The sequence below is a fragment of the Anopheles maculipalpis genome, chromosome 3RL, assembly GCF_943734695.1.
Source record: "Anopheles maculipalpis chromosome 3RL, idAnoMacuDA_375_x, whole genome shotgun sequence".
Taxonomy (NCBI): Eukaryota; Metazoa; Arthropoda; class Insecta; order Diptera; family Culicidae; genus Anopheles; species Anopheles maculipalpis.
This window is the reverse complement of record NC_064872.1, coordinates 39,144,840-39,171,436: the sequence shown is the minus strand read 5'-3', so window position 1 is coordinate 39,171,436 and position 26,597 is coordinate 39,144,840. Positions and strand designations below refer to the sequence as shown.

The following is a 26,597-nucleotide window of genomic DNA, read 5'->3' as shown; positions in this document are numbered from 1 at the left end:
TTTTTATTCCTGTGGAAAGGCCAGGCCGTATTGCTTCCGCGGCATTATTCTGCAGCAAAAAAGAGCCTGGGCTCTTCAACGATTTGACTTAATCGATCATCTTACTTCCTGCATGTCTATAAGATGTTCTGTATTCAACCTCGTTAGAATCCACACGTAAGGAAGATTTTCTTGACATTTCTGGTCAAAAAGCTGATCAAATCTACCTGTTCATATAAAAATCCAGTTCTTTAGCCGTATCTTACAGGTTGCATTGCCAATTATCTGGGCTTGATGATTGAAGAAAATGCATTGAAATTGAAGCGCTGATTGATTCAGCTTATGATGCTACGTCTAGTTGAGTTTACCGCATTCTTTTTTACCACTTTAAGTCAGTTTCTTTTGGCAAAATGATCTGCATGAAGGTAAGTTTCAATTTTCTTTTAAACATCCAAAGTTAAGATGCTGCCATTCAAACGCAAAATGGTTAATTTTGCGTATTTTGGAATAAAACATCCACCTTCAGCAGCAACTAATTCCAAATCACTCGAAGCACTGTATTCCATTCCACTTTATTTAAGTTTAATTGATACAGTGGCGTACAATAAATTAAAACCATCTGCTATTTTACATAACTTAAAAATGAGATTGTAAAGCCCATTTTCAACGAATTAATCTTGTTTTTTTTTGTTGCAAATTTAAGTTGCACATTTTGAGAAAAAGTTCCCATCATCATTGGATAAATCTTTTAATCGATTTTTAGTCTCGTTTTGTCGTAAAGATGAACACATGACTTAAACAAATAAGGCCATGAAATGAGACCATCAATCATTGAATCTAAATTTTATATTTTTCCAAGCAAGAATTGGTTAGCTTGGTTAATTAAAAAGCTAACTTTTTAAAAACTTCTCTCAGGTTTGGTTTTTATTCTTGCGAGTTTCTTCTAATTTATGAGCATATGGATGAAAACAAAATTGCTATAGATAGTTCTGATGCCGATGTACAATCTTCCAAATTTTGGTAAAGTTAGTGCCTAGTAGAAATATCTAAAGCAGCAGTTCAAAAATTGGGTACAAGAGAGGTCTTGAATTACTGTTTGTAAGTATCCTAAAAATATTGCCGAAAAACATGTTGCTGGCGGTGGTGCCATTAATATTTCACTCAGTGTATCAGCATGCACCTTACATGCTCCGTCACGGAAGAACTTTACACCCGCGCTTTTGCATCAACTCAAGAACACACCATGGGTTTGTGCCAATGGCTTTGCGGCACAATCTTATCACACCCAACTAATGAGGGTCCCGCTTCAAGGGGTTTGTCGCCGTACGCAACCTGCCACACCACGGCACCGCGAGAAAGCTTAATGAGCGTGAGTATGAAAAGCTCTCCATTACACTCCGATAAAGTGCGGCAACAAACGTCGAGTCGAAAGTCTGTATTTGCGTAGAAGTTGTGGAAAACGTGTCTCATCCTTCAAATAGGAATTTTGTTTGCAAACTTTGCTGCAATGCAATCGCTTCAATCTATTATGGTAAAGATATTGTGTGGCGCAGGATGATGGGTGGTTGGTTTTTGCTGTAGATAGATACATCACTCAAGCTGCTTGCCATTATTTGTTTCTCCATCCTTCTTCCGGTTGTAAATATGTCCTTCAGCTAAAGGTATTGGTTTTCTTTTTTGTTAAGCACATTTTGATTATAAGGTTCAAGTGAGTTTGTCCGCCATTTACTGATTTCCAATCTCTGGTGTGATTTGTGTCCATTCCTTTACATTACGGTCAACTGGTTTTAGTTTCCGCACTATGAAAGAGTGAGCAACGTGAGGAATGGTTTTTTTTTAATCTGTTGCTTTATGTTTAGAAGATATGGTTTAGTTTGCTCTTTTCTTATGTTTGTGTGTTTTGAGTGAAGATAAATTATGTATAGATCTGTGTGGATTCATTACTTCTCCCACGGTCCTCGTTTCTTTTTGTGGAAATGTCTTTTATGCACCCATGCTCCACTAATTTGCGAGTGTGGCCACGAACCGCCCCAACAATTCAATCCGCTGATGTGTCCGCTGCTATCGCTCCTTCAAACGTAATAATGTGAAGCCTTTTTATACATGCGTTTTGCGTCATGTGATCCTTTCTCCCTAGCTTCCCATTTGTTTGTTGTGTATATTTGTCAGTAGCCTGATATCTTTCCTTAGCTGATATGGTTTCGGTGTAGGGTATGCGATGAACGTAAAGCGTAAGGACTTATTGTTCAAGGGACATTATCTGACGGGTTTGTGTGTAGTTTGTTTAAATTCTTCCAATGTTGATAGTGTATTACATATGTTTGTCGGCGAGGAAAAATCTCTCCACACCCATTTCAACTGCATTTCCTTCCTGCGCTTGCTACACATGCCTTAATCACCATCACCGATGATCCCGGATGCTGCTTTGCCCCTATTAAAATATGCATCTGAATACACTCTAGCATGCAGGTGAATCAATAAACTTCTTCCACTCCAGGAAAAATGGGATGCATTTGTGTGGAGTTTGTGTTCGAGATCCCCTGACCCTTTTAATGCCAACGCCTTTAACTCGCATTTGCTATATGTGTTTTTTTTGTTCTTCTGACTTGCAACAAAACACTCGTCCTTCGTTTTTCAGTTCAGTACCTTACAGTATGTCCTCTATTCTCACCTAGAAAGGCCCTCTTCTATCCGGTCCTTATATGGCTGCGAGTAATCTCACACTGTTCGCATCGCTAACTGCTCACCGTAACCATCGGGATGCCCTTTATGTGCTGTGAGTGAATGCGGGGCTACTCATACTCATGGAGATACTAAATAGAACGCTCGGTTGGATATGCCACCTCTGTCCGTGTACAACAACCCCCTGTCACAGTAAGGGAACGGTGGTAGCTTTCCGTACAATAAAACCGTGCCGTGTTGTTTGTTCCTGTTAAACTTGTACTTTTATAAATATGTATAAGTAGATTTGGAATGTTTTTCTTCTTGTTTCTAATATTGATTTTCACCTGTCTTTACTAATGCTGGCCAAAATGGGAACTTCAATGTGGAGTGCCCACTTCTGTCCGCTCTGCTACTAACACAGTGGGATTATTCCGGGGATTCACCGATTTGAGACCGATTTGATGATGCATCCGATCCTTACCAACCGGCGGATGTTTGTGTACGTATGTGTCTTCGCTACTCGACAAGAAGATTTGTTTGTTTGTTTTCTTCTTTTATCACAAGGACTCTCACGCAATGGCTAAGTGCGCTCGCGTTGTGGAAATTCTTATACGACTGTAGTTCCCGCTTGTAACTCGCCCTCCGTTACATTCTCCTCCCTACACAGCGTACTGATAAGGAGGTGCACTTATTGTAGGTAGGGTACACGGTGGAGGAGAACGGTTGCCTCCAAGTACTTGGGATGGGTTTAAATCTCCTCGTAGCTTCGACACTGTGGCACCGGACCGGACCAGTCGCCTTCGGGCGTGCAGCGGGGACGCTCTGGTGGGCCACCGTTGGCACCGTGCTCGACGAACCCTGGCCGACACTGGACGGTCAGGTAATCTCCCGGATCGTAGTGGAACTTGAGCGGTGCAATCAAACCGTTTGGTGGATCACCGGGATACGGACACTGTGCTTTACCTGTAGGATCGTTAAAATGGCACAGAGAGATAGAGACAAATCAGTCATTAGTAAGCGGCACAGTCGATACGTTTTAATCAGTGTAACAGATGAAGCTTTTGTGAGGCAATGATATGGCCGATTCAGGAGAAACTAGTAATGAGTAGAGATGTTGCAACGTGATGCAAAAGTTATGCTTGTTCATTATTTCCGATACATCCTTAAGGTGGAATGAATGATCAATTAATCTTTTACGATTCACGTGCCGGAGTGTTCATGAAACCCGATGGCTAGCGTAGGGTGATAATTTAATGGAGTTGCCAATAGATGTTCCGAAGAAATGATTAGTTAAAGTTGAGGATCAAATAAAACAAATGTCGAAAGCGTCGAGAATTGTTGAAGGGAGGAAATAAATTAGAAGAATATTCTTCAATTGCAAATTTTCTTATTGCTTTCTACTCAATCCAACTTAGCAAATTTGTTTAGTTCTTTATAGATAGAGGTTAAATGAAATGAACGAAAACCCTCAACAGCAGGCAGATTGAAACCGGTAACCTCTGTTATTGTGAGGCAAATGTTAGTCTGCTGTCCGGTGTCTGATTATGACGCCTCAAATTAACATTTGCGGGGTGTCTTAAATCGTTGTGCACGTCAATCCCAAGTAACACTTTTGGGGGGATTATTTTCAATGTCTATGGGCCTTTTTAAATTGACTTTTCTACAAAAAAGGAGTACAGTTCTGATAGGAATTCAACACGTAATCCTAGGCCCTTATATGCTTCATTCTTTGTGTCTAATGCTGAATCCTTAGGAATACAAATGCGCCCTTCAAAACTGCGTTATGAAAGAATCCCAAATTTAAAAAAAAATCACCACTTGTTGATTGGATTGGACCCTGACTAATATGTATAATAAATATGAATTTTGAAAAAAATTGGTCAGATGTTTTATTTTCTTTTAAAGTCAAACTTGGAGCTATTAAAAAATCCGCTGCCTTTTAAGACGTTAAGTTTCGTGATGACCCGCAATGTAATATTCGATGACAAGGTCGAACGCTGCACCCGTGTGCTGCCTTCTGCGTATGTTCGCGAAGCAACTTTTTACATAAAACAATCAATATTTTATTTATTATAGCTAACTCGTTGTAAGCCGTAGAGAGAGTGAGAGTTTCGCGACGGAAGCATTTTTACTTACAGAACGGGGGCGGGTGTGACCAGAATCCGGTTTCGGTGCAGACAATTGACGCCTCGCCGACGAGAAGATGACCCTCGGTGCAGCTGAACGTTACCAGTGCCCCGACCGCATAGCGTCGCTGACCGAACGTCGTCAGGCCACTGGTGCCGTCGATTCTGCCGTTTATTGGAACCAGTGGCTGTGGACATTGAATGGCTAGATGTAGACATACAGAAGGTTTTAGGATCACATGAAAGGTGGTGGTTAATGGGTGGGAGGTAGGGTGAGTAGGGGTGGGGGGGGGGGGGGGGTATGTGGGTGTAGGATAGGAGGGCGTATGCGAGGTGAAAGGATTATTAAGGGATGTTGCAGAATAATAATAAAAAAAAGAGAAAAGTTGGAAGAGAGAAAGACAGAAGAGACAGAGATAGAGTGACAGAGTACGACAGCGAGAAGAACAGATTCGTGGTAGAAGGTTTTTGGTAAAGGTGTGAGTGAGTGTGCATCTGTGTGGATGATTAGTAGCAGGAGTAACATAGTTGTGTGGTAAGGAAAGCTGGAAAAGCTTCACCGTGGTAGAAGCGACTGAGAATTGTGGCGAAAGGGTTTGGGAACAGGAACAGGTGGTACAGCGGATAGAGAGAGAGAGCAGTGTTTGATGTTTGTGATTGTGCACTTTAATGATCTCGGTTTTCCCTAACGCTCTTCCTCTGCTACTTTTCACTGCTGGGGACAGAACCGTTTCAAACCGTACCGTCCAATTGGCTTACTGTTCGCGGTAGGATTGGAATTCACTCCATTTCCCTGACATGTCCGTGAAGCCAATTGGTTAATGAAATGAATGAAGCCGAACGAGATGGAGTTAATTTAGATGGTGAAAAGGACGGGCGTATGAAATGGTCTGGTACAACCACCCATGGGGTAGGTGTTGATAATGTGCTGTGAATGTCAAGAATGCTATCTGTGGCACCCTCACACAACATCCCCACAGCTGCTTTTCCTGCACTTTCCTCTCGCTACTCTACCCCTAACACGACAAGCACTTTGTCTACGGTTCAGGCGGAACACTTAATGACATACCACGGCAGCGCGGTATCGGACCACTCCAGTGTCCATTCGGTTCACATTCCAGACCGGGTGGTCCGCTGAGCCGGTAGCCCCAGGCACAACGGAACACTGCTCGACCCCAGGCGGACGTGTTCAGCTCGACCAAGCTTAGATGCGGATCCTCCAGGAACAGCGGTGGGCACTGGATCGGGTGGCAGGTTGGTGTCGGTGAGGACCAGTTTCCTGCATGATGAATTCCAGGATGGTTGGAAAGCAGAGAAGGGATCGAGATAGAGTAAGTGGAAAAGAAAGGTTTATTGTTTAGTAAACTGCTGCAAAGGGGGAAGGAAGCATGGGGTTTATTAGTCTCATTTCGCCCATTTTGCCTCGTTGAGCGTGAGAAAATTGATTTTGATTGAGACAGAATCTTTGATCAAAGCATTGTATCATAATGTGAAATCAATTATTTTGTTGCTTCATAATTTAATCTGTTCACCACAGGTTTCTGTGACGTGTAAAGCATGGATGGATTGTATTAGAATGATATAAACATGTTTGTATGACGTCCCGTGGCAATTTTAATAAAAGCCAATACGAATAAGAAATTTCAAGACAATAAAGCCTTTTTCGTGTAGGTCAATTCAGCATGAAATTACTTTTAAAAGAAATACTTTTAAAGCTATGGAATGGGGAGGGGGGGGGGGGGGGTGATTGACAATATTGAAAGTACTAACTTTTGGAAAATTATTCTATTAATTATGGTGCATACCTATACCTAGAAAATACAAAAAAGTTTATTCGAAAATTTTCAAAGCGTTCATTTTGTGTATGACTAAATGAACGCTTTTTAAAACTATTTGAAACAACTAATTTTTACAGCGTTTTCACCGGTTTTATTGACACATTCAGCGCGTTATAGAATCGTTCGAGCATACTATAAACTCGTTCGGCGCGCTATTGACGTATTCGGATGATTGTATTGATTTGATCGGCAGTGCTATTGACGACCCTTGGTTGACACATTTTTCTCCTGCTGTCAATGTATGTATTCAGGGCGTTCGGGATAATTTTGACAGTTACATTTTTGTTTATAACTCGTGATGGAGTTGGCATAGGAAAACAAGCAATACGTCATTCGACAGCTAAAAGTGTACGGAACAAGCAGCAAAAACATCCCGTGATAAAAAAATGCCAAAAAAGAGTACATTGTGGAAGCGGATCACATGCATTATGATGATCCGCGCCGGACGCGACAACCGCCAACACGGTTAACACCCAGAACAACCGGTGGCTGGCTTACTGCCCGGCGGACGTGCCACGGGTGCTGCAAATCAAGTTCCCCCAGACGGTGATGGTGGAGGGGACGTGATGCCGCCCCACTTTTTCGAGCTGGGGCTGAGGCTGAAGGCGGACGGGTACATTTCCATGCTGGAAACCGTCGTAAAGTCTTGGATCACGAGAGTGGCCAACGGCAGACCGTACGTGTTCCAGCAGGATTCCGCTCCGTGCCATACAGCCTCCAAAACGATAAAGTTGTTGGTGTCTAATTTCAACGACTTCACCGCGCCGAATGTGTGGCCTCCCAGCTCCCCGGATCTTAATCCAATGGATTATTTCGTGTGGGGCGCGGTGGAACGGGGCACCAACAGAACCTCCAGCAACACCAAGGCGGAGCTGATGGCGAAAATCAGGTCCGATTTCGCGGCCCCACCCCGCGAAACTGTCGCCAGGGCTTGTTCCCGGTTCCGGAGACGGGTGGAGGCCGTAATAGAAGCCGAGGGCGGATATTTTGAATAAAATGAATAAAATACATGGTAAGCTACTATTTCTAAAACAAAACAAAAAATTCCCCGATTAATAATTTTGCCATAAAAAAAAATTTTCCTTCTCCGTAGATGACTGTCAATTATCCCGAACGTCCTGATTTTTTAACTGGATGTTTAACGGGATGTTTAAATATTGCCAAACAACAGTGTCATCGATTGGAGCGCCGGTAAATTGTTATTTTGCAAGTGACTACTTGTTACTGAATCCCAGTAACAGCAGGAGAAAAATATGCCAACCAAAGGGTTGTCAATAGCACTGCCGAACAAATCAATACAATCATCCGAAGACGTCAAAAGCGCGCCGAACGAGTCAATAGTATGCTCGAACGATCCTATTACGCGCTGAATGTGTCAATAAAACCGGTGAAAACCCTGTATGTTACCGAGTATGCCCGGGATAAGGCGAAGAATAAGGAGAATATGCCTTATTTATAATGTTCATTGTTTCAGTCATCACATACGGTATTGACAGAACGGCGACGCGCCGTCAAACTTAATGATAAATTAAAAATATATAAATTTTATATCCAACGGGCCGGCCCACTAGTCATGTGATAACTATGCTGGTCTTCATACGGCAGGGTTGGGGTTCGAATCCCATCCGGAACGTTCCCCCCTTAGTGAGGACTTATCATCCCAACTACATGGTATCAGAAAGTCTATTAAGCGATTAGATGCCTGGCGGGACCTAGCAGGTCGTTAGGCCACGAAGATGAAATTTTATGAAGTCGTCATAGTAACATAAATAATAATACTAAATCTTTCATAACATTTTCGATTCAACATGTCATCCACAATAACGATAGGAGAAAAAAAGTTATTTCAGTTATCTGCATATAATATAAAGACGATTGAATGTAAAATTCAAGCAATCGCTTTTACTAGATGAAAGTATATAATCATTCTGTAGCGACGACTTACCGGAAGCGAGACAGGTCGCATTCGCTGTTCCCTGCAGCATGTAACCCAGGGGACACCGGTACAGAGCACGTTGACCCAGTTTGATGCCCTCCAGGCGTAGGGAAAGTGGTGGATTAGGTTCTGTTAGTGCAGCGCACTGGGACACTGTCGAGAAAAAGTTTGTGCAGAAAAAGTTAGACATTCAATGTTGATTGGGACCCCTGTCCCAAATTGTCTCCCACAGAAAGAGACAAAATAAACGAATAAAACCAACCTACCAGCAACAACGATGACGATACTGTTCGTTAGGCCACGCGGCGAGGCGCAAGTGTACGTGCCCGAGTCCTGATTCTGAATGTCCTTAATCGTGAGCCGATAGCGAGATGCTTTCTCCTCCGGTACGGCAGACCAGCCTGCGAAACAAATGCGATAGAACGCTGTAAGGGTTCGATGGTGGTGCAGCTTTCCGAATAACCTACCAGTAAGATACTGTCGGAACCATCCGGTCCACGTCCATTCGGGAGACCCACGGCGACGGGGATACATGCAATCCAGATGGATGGTGCTGGTCGGCAGCACGGCCAACACTCCGGAAGGTTCGTATGCGGCCGAACCAACACCTACCTTGATGCGGATCGATGGTGGACTATCGTCTAGGGAAACAAAGGCACAAAAACCGACCGTCGGTGAAAAATTTGCACATAATTTAGCGAGTAACGAGAAAAGCTCAATTACCGGAGTAATTAGTTAACAGTGTCGTTGGTACGCAAGATGGCATCTTTGGAGCCCACAGGCCGTTCGAGCAGAGAACCTTCGATTCGCCCAGCAGCTTGTACAGGCCGAGATCACGGCACCGTGCCTGCAGTGTGTGCCCGTGCGGCAGATCCCAGCCGAGAGTCTGCAAGCGAAAGATGTAACGTGGGGTAAATGCAGATTGTTTGGCCCGACTGGGAGTGGCAGCTACTGTTTGGAAGCGTGGCAACTTACCACCGACACGTTCTTGTAGCTCAGCAGCAGATGGGGCGGGATGTGATCGACGACGCAACGTTTGTAAAGCGGTTCGAACTTCAGCTGCCCGTGCTCGTCTTGCTCGTGCTCGTTCATCGCACACAGCGGCCCTACCCAGTGGCCTCGGATGCACTGGATCTTGCACAGCCGGTGCCCACCGAGCGGTCCTACCTCACCGGGGAACCGTACCTCCGACACCTCGCGGAACTGATGCAACTCGGGACTTTCCTCGACCTCCTCGCTTTCCTTATCCTCTCGGTCGGGGTTTTCGGCCGAGTCCGGGAGCGGCGGCACGTAGCTACCATCCTCATCGTACTGCCCTGTAAGTAGGTCGGGTCAAAACTGTTCACATCTTCGTTTGTGCATGTGCCTTGCGTTTTTCTGCGTGTATGGGCGTGTGTGTGTGTACGTACCGAAGAGCGGTGGTTCGGTTCTTCTGATCATGAAGGAACACAGCAAGTTACCCTTCAAGTTCAGACTAGCTGGGTTTCGACACACCGTTAGGCTCACACAGAACACACACACAAACACACACACTCAGAGTGAAGCAGTGAAGGCGGTGCAGAGAAGCGATAAAATTTACGTGCAGTGGCGGACGGAAAATGATTTTCTTGCAAGCAGGCAAGCAAGCGGAAGCAAAGCCATAATGCCAATCAACTGGAAACCGCAGGAAACACGGTACAGAGCTCGTTCGTGTAGTAGAGCTGGTAGTAACTATGTGTGCTAGTCTAGTCTTAGTATCTTGGGCACGAATCCATTGGAGCTTACTTCATACAACCCTCTCCACACACACATACATACACACAAACACATATTCTCACAAACGCGCCTTATAAGAACACAAGTACAATGAGCAGGCGGCGCGTGTCTACCGGATGTCGAGTGGATGCAGTTGAGTTGTTGAAGAATGGGCTAACACGCTGTGCATCTCAATGAGCCTGCACAATCACTTGCCGTTCGGGGTGGCTAGAGCTGGATAAAGGGGAGGGACACACACACACACACGCAGTGCTTGCTTCATCCTTTTACCCGCCACGCGACAGAACTTCATTTCCGTGAGGTGAAGATGTGAGAATAACGTTTTTGCTAAAGCTCTGCCGAAACGATCGCGCTTGGCACCTCCGCTGTTGGCTTAGTGCGCGATAGATGCAGCTACTATGCAGTTGATGGCCTTTGGGTGAGTGGCGGAGAAAAAGAAAGAGAAAAGCGTTTGCGTGCGTGTCAGCGATAAGGGACAGAGGGGACGGTGACGGATAAGGGAAGCAAATGCAAATGTGGGAATATCGCAAAATACTACACATTGTACATTCGTTCTGGCGGATTGTAGTGTACGCGCGTGTGGTGCTGTTCTGTGTATGTGTGTGTTTCGTTGGCCCAAAAAACTAAATTCGTTTGGTATGAAGCGTAACTAAGGGGAAAGTAGCAATGCTTCAATTTCCACACCAAAAAAAAAAAACGACGCCACGAAAGTTCAGCTAACTTTATTTCATTGTGATAACCAATTTTAAGGAACCGAGTTGATTGAGGAACGTGGCCACACGGGACGAGAGAAATTTTGAAGGTCTGTTAAAACTTTTCTACTTTTAGTAGCATTCTCACAGTTGCTTTTCTGTTCTTTTTTTTTCTCTGCACGCTGCATTCGTGGAGCTGCGAAATTGGACGCTAATAAAGTAGGCACAGGGAATCAAAAGCATAAAAGCACAAACATACACACAAATGGATGGATGGAAGGGAGGCAAGCGTACAGCTAGGCTTTCGGGGCGGCGAAGCAGCGAGGCACTGATGGGGCAAGCGGCAAGCTGCAATGGGGTGCAGGTGCAGATGCAGGTGACGGTGCAAGGGAAAGTGAATGCGCGCGTACAGGGTGGCTTCCCTTCGTTGCCGTCTAATACGATCGTTTCGCATCAGATTACACTTATTTTGTGAACTTTAGCGCAAGTATTTTTGTTTTTCAACTAAAGTTTTGCATTATGCCTGCCTATAGACACGATGTTCTATTTGGTTGGTGAGAGAAAAGGGTATTGATACCTCAACATTCTAACATAGCATAACAGTAGAGTTTTAAATTTATGCTACAGTTCGCTTTTGATGTTTGATTCTGAAGACATGATTGAAAAAAATAAATACGAAGTGCGTAAAAAAATGTTGGGTCTTAGTTAGGTTAGATGTATGCATAAACGGTATATTTTGTCTTTAGTCTTTAGCCTTTTAGTTGTAAAGATGGTTCAGTGTGATAATTAAAACTACGATAAGTTTGTTAACTTTGACGATTTCAAAGATGGCAGCATTAAAAGTAATAAATAAGGTATTTATCGGAGTTTTGAAACTTAAATAAGCTTTGAAGAAAACTTCAGAAACATTTTCTTAATCAGAAAAATCGCATTGGACGACCCCCGCCCCGGTGGTGTAGGCTTTTAATATCATGATGAATAAAATATTTCTTTCTATAATTTTGCTTGTTTTGCGAACCATCCGAAAATAGCTACAGGGTGTTCAATATATTCGAATACACTTTAAAAACGAGTTCAAACAATTACATTGTTTGATGACATAATATATTATTTTTTGATGGCATATTAGGAGGGAGCACCCTCCCTTTGTACTTTATCATGAGCTTGCGACGTTTCTGAAACGAATCGCACGCGGCACGCACCTGTTCCATCGGCATTTCGTGCCAGATCTTGGAAATGTAAAGTTCTTGAATTGGTCGACTCGCTTTGCTTGGCCAGCACGAATGACCATACATAGTAATCAAGAAGATTGAGATACGGGGAACTGGGTGGCCATAACATCTTATCTAGAAACCCCGTCAAATTCTCCTGACACCACGCTTGGACGATATTCGCCGTGTGGGCCGGAGCGCCGTCTTATTGGAAAATGTAAGAATCATTCCCGAAGAGATCCTGAAGTGCCGGAACCACAACCTTCTCCAGAACCTCAGTTTTGTAGTACGCGGCGTTAATTTTGATGTTTTTCTCAATAAAAACCAGTAGGAGCTTCCCACGCCTGGATACGGCCCCCCAAACCATCACCGACGCGGTATTCTGGAGCCGTGAGATGCCTATTGTTCCTACAGTCGATCATTTTGACATTGTGCGGTTATTCCAAAACGAAGAGTTTCTCATCGGAAAACACAAACTACAGACCTACGTTCCGCGAAAGTATCAATTTGCATCGTTCCTGCCTCTTCTTCTTTGCAACCTCCGTTACTCGATGTACTTTACGTTTCTTGTACGGCTTTTATTCTAGGACCTTCGTAATAATAGTGTGAGTTGTCCCGATTGACACATTCAGGTCAGCAGCGGACTCCGGAATTTTTCGACAGATCCACTCCCTCACCGCCTTGAAGACTGCTGGCGTCCTCTCCGAACTCGGCTGCCCGGATCTTGTACGGTCATTGGTCGAGTCCGTCTCCAGGTACCGTCGGATGGTAGTATAAATAAAATTCCGCTTCACCCCGTGAGATTTCAACCGCCGGAATATGTCGCCGGGCTGCTCACCTCCCACAAACAATTTTACTATAAGATCGCGGCACTATTTTATTGTACACAGTGTTCACAAACTAAGTGACAGTTAGTCGACACTACATGCAACGGTTAACCAATACATGATACTAAAGCTGACACCAATATTAATACACAGAATACACAGAGTGCAGAACTACAAATCGATGAAAAGTTGTATTCGAACTTATTGAACACCCTGTACACTAGCGATAACTGGTGAAGTTTACCGTAGTAATATAAAGAAAGCGTTTCTAAAGCTTAATTCTGCTCATATGTTTTAAAATACACAAATTCGTCCATTCATAGAACTCATTATTAAATGAGTGGTAAATTCAGTCACGTAAGCCTAAAATTTTAGACCAACAACTGTAAAGGTTACCCTGCCACATGTAGAACAGCAAAATAATTAAATTAGAACATATTTATTTGTATCATGTAAAATCAACGATCGGGTTGTTCTCAGGAAGTAGAAAACGGTCTGAACCAATGCAATTCTCGCAAATAATATTAAAAAATCTACTCAACTCATATTTCAACAAATTTCAACTAATATCACAACCTTCTATGAACAGTACACCAACATCAAAATAAAAGAAAATATGCGTTAATTGCAATGCTGCTAACGGGTTGATTGATTTAGTTTCAACTCCGAGAATTAGGCACTTGAGCCTGCCTGAGAGCTTGTTGAGAACTTGTTTGTATGCTTTAAGCGAAGCTACAAAGTCAACAGGTATTACGCTAGATTACGAGCGATATTTAAAAGTCTGCCAGTGAAAGTAGGTCATATTTTTCTCCCGTATGATGCCCGAGCGGCTGCTTTTCACGACTTCCCACTGTGTTCAGTTATTGGTTACCCCTATCGGCCACCCTGTGCATAAATTGTTTCCGGCGCTTTTTTGCTTCATAATTTTAACTTGCGCTGACTTTGTTCTTCCACCCTGCTTTGTGTGCACAGTTTGTTTGCATATTGTCCAATCTTTTACGCATATGCTGATAATGCTTGGCAATAGTGCTTGAAGGTTGTGTCCGCAAGCGTGCTTGGGTAGTGCCTATAGCTGTGGAGGTTTGCTTGTTTTTGCTGTTTGGTTTGATTGGTTGAGCTCACCTTTGTTGGCATTGCGACTAATACTCTTACTGCCACTGTCACTCGCTCCCTTCGGTCGGCTGAGCGCACCGGTCGCTTTTCCGGACTTGCGCTTCACCCGGACCTGGCCCCGGCCACCGCCCGTCTGATGCTGGTCGCCGCCGAGTGCACCAGCGTCCTCGGCAAGCTCGATCGCTTCCGGGGCGTCCGCGCTCGTTTGATCTGGAGGTGGTGCGTGTTGGAGGAGTAGTAGGATGGATGATGGTATGGTTGGTTGGTGGATTGTTTTCTGGCTTTGATTTTTTGTGTTCAGTTTAATCGTGCCACTTTTTGTTTTTTTTTTTTTTCGGGAGCTTTTCACTCCATCTTTTTCGGGTACTATTGAGCCGCTTTTGTTTCATTTTAGATGGAAAAAACCTTCTGCTTCAATCGATCACATCCCTGCCAAACTATGAATCTCTATCGATCGCAGACACGGGAATCAAACGCGCTATTCGGTTGTCAGAAGGCAATGCGGGTATGTGTATTGTTTTTTTTTAATGTAAAATGCAAACTATGATCTTTTTCTACCAATTTTTACGCTTTTGACTTCATCAATCACGCTTGAATGATGGCTCAAAAGGTGTACGTGTTTTTGAAAATGTAAAAAGCCATGTAATTTTAAATCGCAGTGCATTAATTAAACTGAATATTAACAAACAAAGGTTATTTAAAATAGATCTTAAAAGATTAATAGTTAGGCTTCTGAATAATTAAAAACATATGTTCAGTTCAGGTTCAAACTCATCAACACACGAAACATTGTTTGAACTATAATCCTTTTTAATAATACACGTTACATGTGACTAATTTCGTTGTGTACTTTAAAGATCTGAACTAATCCTGATGAAACCTGCTAGATAATTCAATGTACAATGTAACGTGTTTACAATATATGTACACCTTCCCATTGCCTTCCGACCTTCGCTTAATTATCTTTTCCACTTAAATTTCGGCGAACCTCTAATTCAACACGCTAAACAAATCGATTATCTAAACAAGCGATTCAAAGGAATCTACTCAATCCTTGTCAGCAAACACAGTTCAGGCCAAATTGTGTAACAACAAACCGAATCCAGAGTTTTCCCTCTCCACAGTTTGCTCTGCTCTGCAAATGGAAACCTACATCCCACAGAGCACGGCAACCGAATTTCCAGCGAAGAATTTACCAAACCCACGTCGCAAATATCAGTTCGCCGTATCGCCAGCAAGGATTGATTGACTCCGTGTTCAACTATTGACTCACTATTAGCGTCAAGGGATAACTTGGCACACTAGATTTGCGACGATACAGTCTGCAGCCTTCTAGTCTAATGGGACGTTGTTACAACCTCGGTACGTGCCCGAGACTTCGTCGGGCTCTGTTCCAGCGAGTTTCGCTAGCTAAAAAAGGGGCAAGTACCGATGCATTTTTTTTTCTCATCTGACACACTTACCTTGCTTATGATGTCGTGCGATGCTCTTACTACCACCGTCACCACCACTGCCCGCCTTGGCACGACTCAACGCGCCCGTCGTTTTGCCCGATTTACGCTTGACTCGACGACGAATAATGCTCCCATTGTCACCCATCTCGACGATGATCTCTTCACCCTCGATTTCATTCTTGTCCAGGTATTGGCCGGTGTCCGGATTGTTTTCACCATCCCGATCGTCAACGTCAACGTCAGCGGGTCCACTGTTCAGGAACAGATTGTCGTACACACTGTGGTCGCTGTCATTCTCGTTGAAGATGTTATTGATCACAATGGCGGGCGATAGTTCCTCCAGGTTGAGCAAATGATCGTGCGGACCGGGCGAGGATCTGCGACGACGGTGGTGGTGATGATGCGTACGCCGCTGATGGCCTACGGTGGCTCGCTTGGAACGTGCCGGGAAGGATGCTGCCGCTAAAGACTCACGTACTTCCGCATTCTGGATGCCCAGTTCCCACCAGAAGGAGGTATCGTGGGAATTACCGTGAAGTGAAGCACTTTGATCGTTGACATCGGCATGCCCGCGGAGCGCATTGGTGCCTGACTTGCCTGCCTCCACCAGCTCAAAGTCGGCTGTGGTGAAATCTTGCGGCAGGTAGATTTGCGTCGTCTCGAACGTTACGAACGGAGGTTCGGTAGTTGCGTACTGCTTACGAGATCGGGAAATTTTCAAATCAGGCGGAGGACAACCGGTTGTTGTTTCTGCGAAGCAATGGAAAATTAAAATACAATAATTAGTTTTTCTAGCATGAATTTTTGTATTTTTGTATTGTATAGCGAATGAAGGTATCGATTGCCTTTGGATTTTTTTTGTTAGTAAATTTACTGCGTTATTCTGTGTGAATTTAAATGTGTGCATGTTTCATTTGCATCTCAAATCACTCTAAATTTAAATTGCATTCCCTTGCAATTGGTTTCAAATTCAAAACATCCCACAACCGATGGATTGATCAAAGATAAATTGAAAAATGTACCGCATTGCAAAACCGATTGCAATCGATTGCTTTTAAATTTAATCTTATTACTGTTGACAAAAACCATTCGAAAGCATTCACAGCATTACACGATAATGAGCCATAAATAGTTGGCGTAACATGCCAAAGAGCCAAATATATTGCCCGAACGTTGAATATAGCAAATTTGGACGATAAATCAAGCACCGAAATTAATGTGAGGAAAGAAAAAAAAAACGAAAAACAAAAAAGTTGTACATAATTGCTCTCTCCAAAATCACAAACAGCCTTTTAGCGGTCAGTGAATGAATGAGTGAATCATTTCCATCATTGATCGCGTGTGCACGTGTACGTGGGGCAAAACCACAAATTTTACAAAACCAACAATTTCAATTACTTCAATGACGTTAAGCCCTGTCGGGTTCGATTTGTGCGTTTAATTGGGAACGTAGGTCAATTAAAACTATAGTACATAAACCATATTTACTGTCACGGTGCAATTTACAGTGCATAGTTGGTAGAAAGAAACAGAAACGACATAAAGGAAATTATTCAAAGCTCATCCGAATGTTTGGATCGGTTGCAAAGCAAGGCACTCCGCGGTGTGATTGCACTCACCCGGTGGCTTTTTTTTACGGGAACCTTGCAATTAAACAGCTGCCCTTCAATAACACGTTCGCAAATGTATGATTTAAAAGCCGCTCAACAGCGGGAGGACAAATGGGCGGTTCGTATGGAAAATTACGTCGAATTATGCGATACTCATCCGCACTCATTAACCCATTTGACGTGGCGTTGGTCATTAAACTTCCAGGCGTAGTTGGGCGTTGTCTGTTTTTAAGTGCAGTAGGTAATGGTAACTTCCACCCGCTAGTTTGAACCTATCGGAATCGGGATCGTGGCACCAAACTAGGTTAGTGGTGGTACGCCGCCTCGTGCAGGCGTGATGGAGCGTTATTTACACTCCGTTCACCCGTGCCACCTGCCCGTGGCACTGCCTGCTAAACGTACTGCCGTTGTTGATGGTGGGTCAAATTTAACGGAAGTATTCTCGCCAAATTGGAGCACACATTAGAGCGTGAAGGCACCGAACGCGATACAGTGCTTCCGAAATCTGCACCCGCGTGAAATCCTTTGAGATCGGCAGCTTTATTATCCACCAGTGAATTCATTGTTTCCAGCCACGGTTGCTAAACTGCGACAAAAGATTAGAGCAGTGGGTTGGGTGGTACAATGATGTTCCTTTAGGCTATCAGAAAAGTTTTAGAATTACTCAAGATTTTGCATTTTAGAAAAAAAAAAAAACGTGTTCATATCATTTCTTAGTCGTGCTACTAGGCTTATTTAGTAGATGATCAGTTGATAATTGTTAGACTATTCGAGGATTGATTTCTAATATGATTTGTGTGCTGTGCTTAGTATGAACGTCAACTGTCATTTCTTAGGAAGAGATCTGGATTTTAATAAATAATTGTAAAAAAAAACAAATAATTAAAAAAAAAAACAGTAACTTGGTAATCTACTTTATTGTCCAAAAAACCACCAAACTATTCTAACCACCCATCAGTAACCATGGTCTAATGTTAGCTCCGCGCACGCAAGCAGTATCTACAAGTGCATCATGCACCACAAGCTTTGGCCCATGTCGAAGGATCGAAATAAATAGCTCTCATTTTATTGTTCCACTGCTGTCCCATTTTCATTGACGCACCAGCATGACCCGAACCATCCCTGCACGCAAGGGCGTCTCCTATGAAGATCATATTTCATCCGAGTGACAATCGGTACCGTTTGGGAAATCGTCGTCGTCATCGTAGCCGTGGTTTCAATATCCGGCCCGGAACGCGCAACGCAAAACCCCTATTCGCTGGGAAGGAAATGAGAAGAAGAACCTATTTTCACACCACCGGACGACTGTGCTCCGCGCTGGAATCGCGTACGCGGCCGCATGTTATACGGTTGGCGGATAAATTATCCTTGTCATAAATGAAGCCAAAACAAAGTCCAGCCATACGGTGCTGGCCCGAAACCGATCGGTTGCAGATGGTTGGTCGGTGGCTTTTTTGGTGGAGAGCCAAATCTGCATACCCCCACCAAGCTGGGGGCCAGGACCAAGGGCAGGTACGGGAATAGACAGAAAGAACGAATGGTAATGGCAGATGCACGATGAGAAATGATTGGTAATAAAACATCAAAGTGAGTGGCGAACACAGCAATATGCACAACAATCGGATTGCCGTGGTTTCAGCAGATAACTTTGTGCGAGGATTATGATACAACAAGGTATAATTCCACAAATAGGGATTTATGTTGCTCGAGATGAACAAGGAAACGGTACGGTACAAATAGCACGTGGCGTGGAGAATTAAAATTTATGCGTATTACACAGTACGCTTCGAGCGAAAACGAGCATCAAAAACATGGCGTGTGTACAATGACAGGACAGTGCACTAAACTACCAAACAACGATTTATGGCGACTCATACGGTAGGATTTTATATTGCCATTAATTTAACAAACGTTACCAAATGAAACCGTTCGCCAAGCAAAATTCATGCAATTTTTAGCTTTGAGCGAAAGGTTGAAACAGCACGATGAAAATATGTGGATTTCACGTGCTTTTACAATTTGATTTAGTTGGGTACAAGATAAACTCATTCATGGTTAATTGTCGGGTAATTTGGCTTCCAATTACTTACTTTTTCAATGTATAAATTTAACATAAAAGAGAAATGCTTGTATTGATTGTGTTTAAAGTTTCAAAATCCAACTGTGTAACTAGCAGCTTATCACTGTTTAAATTCAAAATATTAATACCAACGGTCAGTCTAGTGGCTTTAAGCTGAGATTGATACTGAAGAAGGGATTAGTTGGGAATTTATTGCTCTTAAATATTAGGTACACAAACAAACCAGCCACATTGCCATTAAAGTATCATATTGCTGTAATGTATGCTTTCACAATAAATAGTAATAAGCTGAATGTTATGTGAAGTAAATGAGTTAACAATATGCTCAGTAACACGTCTGGATTCAAATATTACTTAGACCAGATCTAGGCCAAACATACGAATAATCGTCCATAAGGTTTTTCAATGCGAACTCTTTGAATACTTATTAGAGTTTTCCAGTAAAATATTAATCTTCGAATCAGACGAATGCACTGACCCTCGGATTAATAGTGCTTTACAATAAATTTTCGATAAAGCATCGAACCTTTTTTATTGTAAAGTATGGCTAGAATGTGCCAGATAAGTGTAACTGTTTTCATTTCCTTTGCTCAGGGATAAAATTCATAGTTTACTCCAGGCTTCAACTCATCTCGATCCCTCTCGGTGCGATCAACCGATAACGGAGTTACATTATGTCTATATAAGTAAAACACATTATCAGCACCAACTGGTAATAGGATTTTTTTATATAATTTTAAGGCATATGACCAAATTTTTATTTTACATTAAGGACACGTTCTCTTTACAAACGATGAACATGCTGCTAATTGAAAAAGAAAATATTATGAATATAACTACACCAAACTGATCATCTTAGTTTGAAGAAAAACTGTTAAGTTTTGTTTAATTTGCAATCATAAAGAAATTGTTATCCATGATCTAATTGACAGTAAATGTTGGCACTGCATAATTGAGGCTCCGCCATCTCTGGATGAGATTGCCAGCGCCATCAAGCAGCCTAAAAGCAACAAGGCTGCTGGTAGTGATGGACTGGCGGCCGAGCTCTTCGAGATGGGGTCGGAGAGGTTTACAGTCGAAATGCACTCAATCGTGATCAGCTTGATCACGAGAATCTGGGAACAGGAAGAATAACCGGAGCAGTGGAATCGAACTATTGAGCCAATTAAGTCCTTAATGCCGCCTATAAGACCCTGCTGTCCCAGTTCTTGTTCTGCAGACTTGCCTCCTTGATGCAGATTTCGTGGGCAGCTACCAAACTGGGTTTGTTGGAGGCCATCTACCACCGACCAAATTTTCACTCTTCGGCAGATCCTCCAGAAGTGCCAGAAGCGCCAGATTCCTACGCACCTCCTGTTTATCGACTTCAAGGCGATACCATAGATTGAAATGAGCTATGGAATATAATGCAGCTGCACTACTGTCCTGGAAAGCTGATCCGGCTGTTAAAGGCTACCATAAATGGGTTGCTTGCAGTGCAGACTGAGAGTATCGAACATGCTGTCGGAATCGTTCGAATCTCACAGGGATCTGAGGCAAGGGGACGGACTCTCCTGTCTACTGTTCAATATAGCCTTGGAAGGTGTCATACGAAGCGCGGGGCTAGACAACAATATCTGTGGCACGATTCTCTACCGGTCTCTTCAATTTCTTGGCTCCGAGGATGACTTTGACATCGTTGGCAAGACGGCAGCGAAGGTGTGTGAGGCGTACACCTAACTGAAACGTGAAGCAACCGTAATTGAACCATAATAAAAACCTGCTTGCCGGAGGCTCTGATCGTTATAGAACCCGAGTGGGGAGCAGCGTGTTAGTCGACGGCGAAAACATCGAGATAGTAGAGGACTTCTGCTATCTTGGGACTGTCGTAACTTCGGATAACAATGTCAGCAGCGACATCCGAAGACGCATAGTGCAGGGGAATCGTGCCTACTACGGCTTTCACCGTCTGCTGAGATCCAGAAGACTTCGAGATCGCACGAAATGTGAGATATAGCGCACACTGATTCGCCTGGTGGTCCCATATGGCCACGAGTCTTAGACCATGCGAGCGGAGAATGCAAACGCTCTTGGCGTGTTTGAGCGTCACATCCTCCGGACCATCTTTGGCGGTGTGTTCAAGCAAGGAGTGTGGAGGAGAAGGATGAACCACGAGCTTGCTGAGCTATACGGAGAACCGGACATCCGGACGGTAGCAAAGAATCCGTCGTTCATAGTGAACAGGCCGCCATGGATGAATTTTTGTAATAAATTATAATAAAAATTTTAATAATCATTGAAACGACGGCTTTGAAAAAACTTTAAAATGTTCTACTATCTCGTTAATACATGAAAGAAAAATCGATCGAATCTCGCCAGTTACTCAAAAAGTAGCTGGAAATTTTCGACGCATCAAGAAACGATTGAACAGCCGTACACTGTAAATAAAATTTGCCATATTATGCTTTATTATTATACAGCCTTTGTTGTAAACAAGCGGTGTTTACACCGACCGCTGCTGTCATTGTCGGAATTTAATTCGTATTTACGAAGTTGTCGGAAGAAAGCTTCGCGGTCGGGATAACTGAGTTCCGCGGTGAGTGAAGGACCAGGACGAGAAATAGGTTGATAAAAGGGCTGAACAACGCGTGAGCGGCATTAGTACCGCTAGAAAACCAGAAAATAAATCAAACTAATTTTTTGGTTCGCTCCACTAAAATAGCGTTCCTAACTAATTATAAACTTTTTTTAACTGTGTTTTCTACAGCCTTACTATGGCAAGTATTCGATTTTGTATCATGAGTTTTTCTTTCTTAAAAAATCAGCTTCAGTTTTTCAGAAATATGTTGAAATTTAACAGATATTTATCATTGAGTAAAATGTGAATTACAGCCAAACATATCAATTTAAAAGAATGTAGTAAATTTAATTAAAACAAAACACTTAACGTTCGCAGCACGCTTCAGACGAAGCAATTTCATTAATTTGTGCCCATGACAGAAACAGCAATAAAGCTACGTTATCCTCGTTGTTATACATCAAACTTACACACACACAACAACAACAACAACGTGAGCAGTGCAACCTAAAATAAACAAAAAATTAAAACATGACCAGACACATAAAAAACCGCTCAATTAGTTCTGCATCGTAAATTATCCTTCAAAGCAGACAGTGGCACTTCAATGTTTAACCTTCAGGCACGCAGCACAGGGTGCGGTTTGTCGAACGTTCGGTCACGATCACTGCCAGGTACACCACGGGCCACGGGCTGTACGGAATGCAATACAAAGTAAGCATCGTCCCGCAGCTGAAGGATTTCCTGAACTTTTCCCAGCGCGCATTTCAACACCTTGTGTTCGACCAGAAAACAATGATGCGGTTTAGTCGAGAACTAACCACCAAAATGGAGACGCCTCGTGCCAAGTGCCGAAATCCGAAGCTCATTACGAACCACCAGCAGCGCGTGGCCGTTGCAACCAACTGCACCTGCAGCTGCTCCTTTTGCCAATTTGCTATGCTGTGCCATAGTGTGTGCAACCCATAGCCCAGTCACAATCATTGCAGGAAAGTGTGCATTTTTCTTCTCGATTGGGAAAGCTACAATTGAAACTAATTGTCCGAACCGAGCGCACAAAACAGCAGGGGTGGTGTAGCGCTGCTCGAGCAGAATAGCATTTATTTTATATTTTAGCAACAAATGGTGTTTTCGGTGCTTTCGGTGTGCACGGAAGGATAGAGGATGGTGGTTGCTGCTCGGTGGCACATCCCGACTAGACAACCGGTTAGAACTTTGTTGCTTTCGCTGTGCACTATACAAGAAAGCAACACTTCCACACGGAACGGCCCTTCCGTTCGGTGGCAAGATCGCAAGTTCGAAACACAAAGCGCTACCGTGATCGTGTAAGCTCATTAGTCGAGTACGAAATTTAATTGTTCGAAGAAACAATCGTTTTCGGTGGCACGGCGGGAGGAACATCCGTTAATGTACGGCGATCCCTCCCCGGTTTGCCATGCTCGGAAGCACTCTCGGCGCCAGACAAACAGTAATTAAAGTCGAAAAACAGGACACAAACTGTCGGCTGCTTGCTTAAGAGTGCAAAGCACGCTCTCTCACTCGTTCCGGTGCGATGGCACAAGAAATCGACTAGCAGAATACTGAACAATATCCGCCGAAGGACAGCGATGATGGAATGATGGAATTTTCGGAAACTGGTACAATTTCTTTCCAATCTTGCTCTTCTTTGTACGTGTACGTTTTTAAGTAGAAAGGAAAGCAAAGCTTTTTTATTGGAAGAAATTCATCCATAAGTACCGAAATAAAAAAGCGTGTGTAACGTCTATAAGAGGAAATGTGGTTGTAATGAAACAACAAAACATCAACGCAAGCAAGTGATGAGTTTCACATGAGGAATTACGGTTTCATGAATGCGCTACTTACGGTACTAAAGGAAAAGCACAAGATTCGCATGAAACTACAGTGACGGACAAAATAATAAGTTCACCATACTGTCTGTTTTTTGGAACAGTTGCTTACAATCCTTTTGGGATATTTTTTTTCCAAAATATTGCTTTTACCAAAATCGTAAACAAAAACTTTGGTAATCAATCAGAATTTTAATGTAACTGCGCAAGAAGAAAACGATCAATACAATCAAAAATTTATTAAACTTATGTGTTCACAATAACAAGCGTTTATTGCAGTTACGGCGAGAAGCTGCAATAAAAGCGGTGTTAGTGTGGACGCGTCCGACTTCGTGCCGAAAGAGAGCGAGAGGTCGTGTGAGAGAGGGATAAAATTATTAAGTAATAAATGCGTAAGCTGCCGTACTCGTTTGCTCACGCACTTAAGAACCAAACGATACGGTAAGCGGACGAATTTTTAGCCCCAGCTTAAAAACCGCAAAAACCGTTCTTTGCCAAATATTCGTTAACTTCCCTATCCGAAAAGTTTATGTTGGCTAAGTAGCCAACATTATGAATTAACAGGGTTTTGATCTATGCAATGGAACTTTTGGAATGGAACGGTAATTAACGCAACTTTTCTTACTAATGTTTGCTTTAAACCCGTTCAAATGTTGATGATACGGCGTGGTGTTGTTAACAAACAGTTGGAAGAAATTTGGCGTGCTGACGGTTTAACAGGACTATATCAAACGACAGGCGGAAAATACACAGCGGTCAGCTAAGGTACTACCCGTATTATATGATAGCAAATTGACAAAGTTGGGCTAGCTATATTTCACCATCCATTTGCAACTCTTCCATTGTAAGGATCGAAACCCTGGAATAAACGATCTTATTTTCCTAGCAACACTACCGGGTCGTCCATATTTACTAGAACTAAAAAGTCTTTTTTATAATATCATTTTCATTGTCAGTGATTTAATCATGATATTCGTCAACCCAGATACTGGCATTTGCTGATGATATAGACATCATTGGTCTGAGGCTCTCCCAGGTAGCAGAGGCCTACCAAAGGATCGAGCAAGCGGTAGAAAACCTCGGGTTGCAGATTAACACCATCAATGGCACTATTTGCGCCCCTTCTAAGAAATCCAAAACTACGTGGGGGTGGTGTACGGATAGGTGATCGCAAATTTGAAGTCGTCCAAAACTTCACCTACCTCGGGTCAAAAGTCAGCACCGAAAACATCATAGAGACGGAGTTGCGCGCTAGGATGCTGGAGGCTAGCCGGTTACTCTACAGCCTGAGGAAACATCTCACCGCAAAAAACCTGTCGCGACGGTCGAAGCTGGGACTGTATCGTACCTTTATAGTCCCACATGGACCACATGGACATGGACATGGACCCTGTCCAATACACACGAAGCTCTCATAGCCACGTTCAAGAGGAGGATGGAGGAGCCGCAACAACGACGAGCTGTACGAACTGTAAGACGACCTCATCGTCGTGCAGCTAATTAGGCTTACCAGGCTCCGATGGGCTGGCCATGTTTTGCGCATTGCACCGGACGAGCCAGCTCAGGAAGTCCTTTTTGGCCGTCTACACGGACAGAGGAGGCGTGGTAGGCCCAGATTGAGGTGGGAGGATGGTGTGAAATCATCCGCCATCAAGGCCAGAATAAATGATTGGCGGACGACGGCGCCGGACCGTGAGCGGTTCCGGACTCTGCTGCGGCAGGCCAAGATCGCAAAGCGGTTGTAGCGCCTGATAAGTAAGTAAGTAAAGTATGATTTAATCATAATGGCAAAAAGTGAAGCAGAATCTATTTTTTGACTCCTCCAATATTCATCGTTTCCCCAGGAATATCAACTAAGCCAGCAAAAAAAAAGATCAATTTGTTGAATTTCTGCACTAAAGTATAATTTTTTATACACTTACTGGTAGTCTTATTCTGTTGTCCATCACTGTATTTTCAATTTCGTCTCATTTCTTAGTACGGTTAAGCCATGTGCCGCATGTTTAAGGAGGTTTGGTTTTATGGTCCTATTTTTTGTGTCCACATATTGACCACATGCTATTCTTTCGCTTATAACACAGTTTGGTCATTCGTTTTGGTTTCTTTTTTTTTTGTCGTTCGTCTGAGCTAAATTATATGACGGCCCAGCTCGAAAGCAAAAACGTGCAGCACTTTGCACGAGCTTAAAAATTGTGCAAACATAACGCCACACATTTGCACATGGAACCATTGGGAAACTTATCCCGTGGATGGGCGGCTTGCATCAGCTGCTTGCTGTCGGAACTCGTGTATCTTTTTTCTGCCCTACCAAAACCCGTTCATCACTCATAAAGCCGCATTGGCCACACTTCTGCCAACGCAAGCAACGTGGTTCCTCGATGGATGGAGAATGCTGGGCAAAAAAAAAAACGACAGAGGGGCAAATAAGATTGAAAGAAAACATAAACCCTTCCCGCGGCATGATTAATGGGTACAATCCGTAAAATGAAATTTTAGCCCCGTTCCACCACTTTCCGGTACACGAGCCTCCTCCTTCCTGGGAATCCTGTGTGAGTGTGTTCATTCGTTCAAAAGTTCTCCAATTCCAGGCAGTGTGCTTTTTTTTATTTTTGGTTCGTCTTTCGATGTTTCTTCAGCAGCGAAAGGATCATGGTGAAGGAAATTGGGCAAACCGAAGCAATGCTAATAATAATGTAAATGGAGGAATCCTTTCCCCGAGCGTAGGAAGTAAGCGTCTGGAAAGTTGAATCATAAAGTTCCTAAACAATGAAGAGGAGGTAGATCCGTACCCAAACCCATAGCAAAAAAACAAAGAAAAAAAAACAAAATTGGCGGTAAAGCACACCACACTCACCCACAACACAACCCAGCGTACAACGTGTCTTGAAATTTCGGAAATGAAAGCCTT

General features: G+C 43.3%; 1 protein-coding gene across 4 annotated transcripts in view; it reads right to left on the bottom strand.

The window, feature by feature from the left end:
* Positions 1–3,387: 3,387 nt before the first annotated feature.
* Positions 3,388–26,597, bottom strand: part of LOC126564055 (locomotion-related protein Hikaru genki-like) — a 34,448-nt gene continuing 11,238 nt past the window's right edge. Inside the window, exons 2-11 of one of the 4 annotated variants that reach the window (XM_050220965.1) lie at positions 15,605–16,345; positions 14,151–14,351; positions 9,519–9,859; positions 9,267–9,429; positions 9,011–9,184; positions 8,810–8,944; positions 8,553–8,696; positions 5,839–6,048; positions 4,780–4,974; positions 3,388–3,606 (exon numbers count right to left, since the gene is read on the bottom strand). In XM_050220965.1, the coding sequence (XP_050076922.1) occupies positions 3,392–3,606; positions 4,780–4,974; positions 5,839–6,048; positions 8,553–8,696; positions 8,810–8,944; positions 9,011–9,184; positions 9,267–9,429; positions 9,519–9,859; positions 14,151–14,351; positions 15,605–16,345 (2,519 nt within the window). In that variant the 3' untranslated portion in view covers positions 3,388–3,391. The remainder of the gene's footprint in view (positions 3,607–4,779; positions 4,975–5,838; positions 6,049–8,552; positions 8,697–8,809; positions 8,945–9,010; positions 9,185–9,266; positions 9,430–9,518; positions 9,860–14,150; positions 14,352–15,604; positions 16,346–26,597) is intronic. The other 3 variants (XM_050220968.1, XM_050220966.1, XM_050220967.1) reach the window with 3 other exon arrangements.